Source organism: Crocodylus porosus, unplaced genomic scaffold (genome assembly GCF_001723895.1).
Source record: "Crocodylus porosus isolate Cpor-Errol unplaced genomic scaffold, CroPor_comp1, whole genome shotgun sequence".
NCBI classification, from domain to species: domain Eukaryota; kingdom Metazoa; phylum Chordata; order Crocodylia; family Crocodylidae; genus Crocodylus; species Crocodylus porosus.
In genome coordinates, this window is record NW_017728950.1 from 1211872 (window position 1) to 1219890 (window position 8019).

The 8019-nt window shown below is 44.7% G+C and overlaps 1 protein-coding gene across 2 annotated transcripts in view; it reads right to left on the reverse strand.

The window, feature by feature from the left end:
• The window catches only part of FANCC (Fanconi anemia complementation group C), a 144789-nt gene that overhangs the window by 46999 nt on the left and 89771 nt on the right, over window positions 1-8019 (reverse strand). For both annotated transcript variants that reach the window (XM_019554790.1, XM_019554792.1), the window contains 2 exons: window positions 6447-6511; window positions 4114-4278 (listed from right to left, as the gene is read on the reverse strand). In XM_019554790.1, coding sequence (XP_019410335.1) covers window positions 4114-4278; window positions 6447-6511 — 230 coding nt within the window. The remainder of the gene's footprint in view (window positions 1-4113; window positions 4279-6446; window positions 6512-8019) is intronic.

The window sequence follows — 8019 nt, forward strand, 5'->3', positions numbered from 1 at the left end:
TCATTAAGTGGTGGCAAAACTATTTGTAATGACTGATTGCCTGTTGACTCAGTGATGCTGACTCAGTTTGGATGGTCTATCTAAGGGCAGCTGTCCTGGGAAATTTTCCAGAATTTTTACCACTCCTGATGGAACACACTGATCTGAAGCCACAGGAATTGGACAAGTGAAAGACCACCCATTCTTTTGGACAGTATCTTTCACCGTGGATTTTTAGATACATTTTTTCCAAAACCAATAGTTTTTATTAGTTTCTGATGAAGTCTCTAGGAACATGTGGACAAACATAAGTTAGAAGTCATGGCCTTGCCATTAGCTATTCATCCCAGCTTTTAAATTTGCCATTGCTGAAGCCCTGGGAGAAAAGAATAGCTTGTGACCAGCTGGCCATCTTAGAAACAATGCACTGGCTTCCGTGCCTTGGTAAAAATTATTGTTTAGGCCCTGTTAGGACTTTTCATAAAAAAAGGGGAAAAAAGGAAAACCAAAGGTAAGAGAGTCCCAAATGACCCTTTAAAAATCTGAAGAGTTCACATCGGTTCCGAAAGTGTCCTTTAAAACAAATGTAACTATTACATTTATGGATAGCTTAGCGGATATCTGTCACTCTTATTACGTTGACTTAAAAGAATGAGTTGTCACCCTTGACCTTTAGGTGACCTTTTCTTTTTCACCACACATAGACCAATGAGTGCCTTGAAGACAAAGATCAGGACCTTGAATTTGATACCCTCTAGGTGCAGGGGAAAGAAATTCAGGTAGAGCAGAGAAAAGGTCTGAAGTTCATTCTGTAGCCCTCATTTTTCAGTCCAGTATTATGTACTGGCTGATGCTTTGTAAAAAGTGGATATTGACATAATCAATCTGGGAGGTAACAAAGATCTCCATGAGCAGGGCCAAGTCATCATCTGCCAACATGGAATAGAGTCTCCTAAATAATTAAAACCTGCAGAAGGCAAAATACTGCCCACGGGCCACATATGGCCTGTCAGGCCATTCTATCTGGCCTATGGGGCCCCTCCAGAAAACAATGATTACCAGCCTGCAGCTATTGCTCTCAAAGCCAGTGGGAAGCATGCTTTCAGAGGTTGTGTGCCATTGGACCAGGTGAGCTCTATGCTTCCACCTCTGTGGATCTCCTGGCACTCCATCTGGGAGCCCCATGTGGAGGCACCAAGTATGATGGTGTGCAGCTGGACAGCTGGTGAGTAGGGAGGAGAGGTCCTGTCTGTAGGGGGGGTGGGGTTTGTGGATGAGGATGGGAGTGGGTGAGGGTGAGGTTTGTGGGTGGGTGCAGGACCCCCCTGTGACAGTGCCCTGTCGCCTGCTGCTGCTGCTTCCACCAGCTGAGGAGGCACAGGCGACAGGCCCTTGGGGCACTCCTGGCCCACTGCAGGCAGAGCCTCCTCATGTTGTGTGGCTTTGGCTGAATCCCAGGAGCTGCACATGGCGACCTTGCCCAGCCACCGGCACACAATATTGAGCCAGACCGTGCTGGCTCCAGGCCAACACATGGGCCTGCTGGCACTGCAGGAGGGAGCTGCATGCTATCAGGCCGGGTCAGGCTGGCTCCATGCCTCCACGTGGGGTTTCCAGCACTCCAGTGGTGAGCTACACATGGAGGCACAGAGCCTGCCTGGCCCGATGGTACATGACTCCCTGTGGCTCCTGGTCCATGCACCATTGGGCTAGGCAGACTCCATGCTTCCACATGCAGCTGGAAGCCCCACGTGAAGGCACAGTCAGCCTGGCCCAATGGTATGTGGCTCTTGCCGGCAGTCCTGGGAGCTTCATGTGTTGGCATGGAGCCAGCTCAGTCCAGCTTGAAGGCATGTGCCAGTGGGCCAGGCCAAAAGAGCACTGTGCCATCATGTGCAGCTCCCAGGATTCAGCCAGAGTTGCATGCTGCCAAAGGGTTCTGCCTGCTGCAGACCAGGAGTGTCTTGAGGGCCCACTGCCTGCTGCCCACTCCCTACAAATCCCACATCCATACACACCTCCCCCCACAAATCCCATACCCACCTATACCCTCACCCCTCCACAGACTCCCTCACAAACCCCCCACACACCCATACCCCCATATCTATTCACAAATGCCAAAACCCCACACACACCCACACCAATTCACAAACCCCACGCACACCCACCCACACACACCACACCCAGCCCCCTCCAAACAATACAAGAGTAAGACTTTATTTTGAGCTATTATTCAATCACATCTATATATGCTATGCAAACACATGTAAATCAAAAATAAATATTTTTAAATAAAATTAAAATATGTCATAGTAGATGTATGATTTTCAATATACATTTTGTTTTATTTGTTCCCAAGTTGGCAAACCCCCCACAAAGCAGTAATTCTGGGGGTAAAGAGTGGGGGGAAACAACTTCTGGTGCCAAAGTTCAGGGGTTAGGGTTGGACTTCTGGTGGCAATCAGGGGGTGGAGTGCCTGTTAAGGGGAAGGGCTACCAATGCAGCCCTCGACAGCTCAAGAAAGAGAAAGTCATTAAGTGGCCCTCTAGCCAAAATAATTACCCACCCCTGGACTAGAGATTATAGAATGTATTATTCATGCTATATGAAAACTTATCCTTGAAGAGTAATTCAAGAGTACTTGCAAACTAAGGTTTCGGTTAATCTATTTTGGTTGTGTGTCTTTAGTCAAAATCAGAGTGTACTGTGGCTGCTAATTCTGCTTTCCTACCCATAAAACTAGGGTGACCATATGTCCCGGTTTGGCCAGGACACACTGATTCTATAGCCCAGTCCTGGCAGGTTCATCAAAAGTCCCAGGCCGGAGTCTGGCGGAGAGGTGGAGCAGCATGGTGCACCAGGCAGGCAGCCAAACAGGCACCACCGCTCCCATACAGAATAATACAGGGAGCTTCATATATGCTGATGATCTATGTATCATGATGCAAGAGAAGGACTTTGCCACTTTCAAGAACAGACTTACATGTGAACTGAACAACCTCTCAGACTACTAAAATAAGAACCAGCTTCACATCAACTCAATCAAGACATGGGCCACAGCTTTTCACCTATGCCATAAGGATCTCAAGCAGAAATTAAACATCACCTGGGAAGGAATCCCACTGACTAATCACCTGAACCCTGTGTATTTGGGGGTTAAGTTGGACCAAACCCCTACCTTCAAAACACATGCAGAGAATATGACAGGGAAAGTCTGTGCCTGCAACAATAGACTTTGAAAGTTGGTCACCTCAAAGGGGAGAGCAAATCTAGCAACATTACGAACTACTGCTACTGCCTTGTGTTACTCCACTGCACAATATGCATATCCAGTATGGGAATGGTCAGTTTGTGCTAAGAAACTAGACCCAGTTCTAAACGACAGGCAATAGTAAAGTACAACTTACACTTACTGACTGGCATCACACCACCTGATTTCAGAAGAAAGATAATGAGCCCAAAAAAAAAAATTTGCAGCAGATGAAAGACCTCAAGCATCCACTCTATGTTCACACAGAAGTAACTAAATGGCTTAAAGCGTGAAAGGGTTTTGTAACCAATGTTGCACAGCTGGACATGATCACTAACAGAGCATAACTGAGGTTATGGAAGGAAAAATTATGCACAATCAGGCGCTCTGAAATGCATCTGGAACCCCAGGAAGACCTCCCCAGAGGGGCTGATCTAGACTAACCAACATGGCAATGCCTGAATCAGTTGTGCACACAAACTGGAAGATCAAAAACAAACATGATCAAATGGGGCTGCTCTAATGACACAAATATATTTGAGTGCAGTGAAGTGCAGACTATGGAGCACATGCTCATTTGCTGACTCCTTGATGAGACCTGTACAAAGGAGGACCTCGATGCAGCTACAAAAAGAGCCATCACTTGAGCATGATTCTGGAAAAATATCTGGTTTATGACGAGGACACAAGAAGGAGAAGAAGAAGAAGATTCCAATTTGAGCTCAGCACACACAGATCTTATTACAATAGAGTAGACATTCCGTTCAACCAGCATATAAATTAATTAAATGACAATTTAGTTAATAAATGAGAGTTTCAATTGAATATAGGTCGGGGGGGGTTGTTTTGTTTTTTGGTGATCTGGATATCCTGTGTTACTTACCTTAAAAAGGCTTCATTCACAGCTTCTAAAAACTCTGAGCTGAGAACCTCTTGTGATTTGCTTCCATGATGGGTAAGGAGAGCTTCTAGTAATGGAGTCAAGTCAGGCAAAGTAATAAGAGGAACACAGAAAAGGGAAACTGTGTACACACGATCAGCTGAAATTCTGAAGAAACAAAAATAAGTTGTTACAAAAAAAGTCAAGAGCTTGAAATTTTATAGTTATGATGTAAATCAAAGCTAACTCGATTCAGTGCCAAATGTCAAAATTAATAGCCATGTGCCTGACAGCAAAAAACTGTATAAATCGAGTAAATATCTAAAGCTTTGCCTATTTTCAGGTGAAGAGTCAAGTGAACATACTGCATTAAGGACTTCAACCAAGTTCTGATGCACCGGTGACAGTCAACAATTACTCCTGCCCTGCTAACAATGAGTATTTTGCCCAGTTTTGTAAAGAACAAAAAAGTCTTTTTGAGAGAGGGTATGACAGTTTCAGAGCTCCCATGTGTATTTCCTAAGTTCTCACAGGACACAACCAAGATGGCTTTAAGGTCTCTGTGGTTTCATTTGTTTTCCTCCTTTCAGCAGGAATTACTCCTTTGCACAAAACAGCATAAATCCTGCTGCTGTCATGTATTTAGGCATAAACTATGGTGGTGCATATGGCACAATTAACATGTTATTCATTACATAAATAGCAACAAGCCACATGTTCAGCCTTAAAATAGTAAACCAGCCATAAATATGTTTCATATATCATACAGAACATCTTTGTGACTGGGGTGTATGGAGCCATAAACTGACCATGTGGCACTTCTCAGATCTGGGGCTGCTCCATCCTGATGCCAACAATCAGCTGAATGTTATCACTGGGACTAAAACAGCCTAGGTCTCAATGCTGATAATGCATGCTGGGCACATGAGTTGAAAGGGATCTTCCCCCTCTCAGCCATGACATGTTTTCTGTCCTGACTTGCAGCCTATAGGAGCTGTGGGGCAAGGTTCTTTAAAGTACCAGGTCCCAATGAGTCCCAGCACTCATTACAACTAGGTACTTTAAAGAGCAAGGTTGCAAGCTTCCCTTTAAAAAACAGTGCAATTGGGATCAGTCCCTGATCCCGAAAATTACACATCCTGCCATGCAGGTGTAATAGGGCAGGATGCATGATTGTCATGATTGGGAATTAGATCCCATCACTGCGTTGCTTTAATGTCTGCCAATGACCTCAAAGATATACAGCTGGAGGAATGTGTAACACTTCCAGACTTCAAGAATTCAACCCTCCCTATCAAAACTGCACCTTTGTAAAAGGTTAAAGGTATGCCTCCATTGATTAATCCAAGGTGTAGGATTCATCTGTTATTTAAGATAAATTTTAAAAAATGCTGGCCATATGGCACACACAGGAGGGCAAGACTAGTGACTAGGGAAAAAAGGTTACATGAAGAAAACTGAAAGTAGGTTTTCCCCAATTGATGTGCAATTCATGCACGTGAGTTTGCAGACAGTAACTAGTGCAATTCAGGTAGCGATATTTTGCATATATAGTCCTTCATCTGGTAAGAAAAACACCCACTGGAAAATTAATACAGATGGATACATATCAATGTGTTTTCTACCAACTGGACTGAAGACAGCATTTGTAGATTGTGAATAGTCCCATTGAGTTCAATGGAACTACTTGTTTGAGTTGGGACCATCCAATATGAATAAGGATTGGAAATCTGAACTCTTGATAATTGTACACTAATAATGACAACTGCCCTTCTGATTTCAAATATTATGTGTAATATCTGCACTGTTCCTTTCCAGGATGAGGAAGGGAAGGAAAGAGTTGGGCCAAACTGCACAGCAGCATATGTAAAATATTCTATAGAAGGCAGTCAGTCTGTACCACCCTCATGCCATTTTCTACCAAACAGAAAATCAAAAATATAAGCATGACAGAACCTCTAACTGAAAGCGGGCATTCTCTGTCAGTTTAACAGTTTCAAAGTAATTACTATTCAATCCTAAAAAACTACAATCTGATTCAAAACATTAACATGAAAAAAAACCTTTTCCCTCCAGTAACTCTTAGGTAATTACACTAATTTTTCTAGCTATGAGAGGGTCATGCGGCACCTAAAAATTGAGGTTATCTGTAAGTACTGCTTAACTAACATGTCCATTACAGAAAATATATACAATCATGACTCCACTGAAATACATTTAAAATTTCAATTTTGATCTAAATACTGTACTTGCATTCCCAAGATTTTATAAAAAAGATCTCACTTTAACAATTCATATAGAAGACTTATTGGAAATTATGTTTAGATAACACCTACCTCCCTTGAATGTTAAATCCATTCAACCGATTTCCCCTGAGTTCTGTCACTAATGATAAGACCATCTGTTAAACAAAATCAATGACATTAATATACATTCATGCTGCAAAACAGGCTGACAAAAGTTGCATTTTTCTGTGTATGAGTGACATTTCCGTGGAAGTTAGTATTTTCCCCTGTAGGCTCAATTTTTTAAAATATTTTTTCCTTGGCCAAGTAAAAGCTGCCCAGCCAATTAAAAAAGATAAATTATATTGCAGAACTTTTTGCGGAACACTGATGATACAAATTTCCCATCAGACAACTAGAAAATAAGTGATTTATTACAGTACTGCTTTCCCAAAAGTTGACACAAAACCAAGTTTTAAAACAGTGTCACTATGTATTTAAACAAGTTTTACCTATTAAATGTCTTCAACTTATGAAATATTACTTCCATAATCTTAGTGAATGAAAGAACAGGCTCCCTAAGATTTAGGGCTCAAAGAGCATTGAGAATAACAGCGCTTAGAGTCAGAAAGAAAGCACACAAAAAGTTACTTTCTGACAAACATATCCCACATCAGCTGCGTCCAGATGAGCAAGCACATGCCTGCTGTGGCATCTCAAAGCAGTTTGAGACACTGCAGGAGGCATGCTAGGAATGAAAAAATGTTCCCTGTGCTGAATATCTGCACACTCTAAGTTTGATACCGGTAAATTCTGGTATAAAAAAAGATGCATGCTGGGGAAAAAGGAGTGCAGGGCATGCTCCTGGAGCATGCCCTGAAGCAACCAGAGGCTGGGTCCTCCAAAGAGACACTCTAGCGCCTGGTCAGAGCGTTTCTATGCCTGCTGGGTGCCCCTGCTACTCCAGCATGCTGCCTTAGTGTGCTGGAGGAAACAGAAGCAGGGCAACGCTGCCAGCAGCCCAGCTGCCTAGGACCCAGGCTCTGTCCCTGGTAAGCAGAGATGTGAAAGTGGGGGGACTGTGGGTGCGGGGAGTGTGTGGAAGGGGTGGGTCCCGGTCCTCTCCCAAAGGCACACAGCCCCTGCCACAGCAGTAGCAGCCAGCAGCAGGTCATCGGGACATTCATGACCTGCTGCTGGCAGAGAACCCCAGCAGCATGAGATGCCACCTGAGACTTGGGGGCTCCAGCTGGCCTGGCCCACTGGTACACATCTTCAGGCAGGATCAGGCCAGCTTCTGCTTCCATGGAGCTGGCCCAGCCCAATGGCATGTGGCTCCTGCCTGCAACACCAGGAGCCCAGGGTGATGGCAGGAGCCAGCCCAGTCCTGTGTGAAGGCGCATGCCAGTGGGCCAGACTAGTTCCATGCACCACATGGAGCCCCCAGGTCTCAGGTGGCACCACATGCTGCCAGGAGACTCTGCCAGCAGCAGGCCATGAGTGCCCCAACAACCCACTGCTGTATTAGGGACTGTGCACCATGGGGTGACTGGGGGATCCACCCCTCTCTCACAGTCCCCGCACCCACAAACCCCCCACCCACAATCCACCCACAAACCTCACATTCCCCAAGCCCCCTCCACAAACCTCACCCCCACAAATCCTACACCCACCCACAAACCCC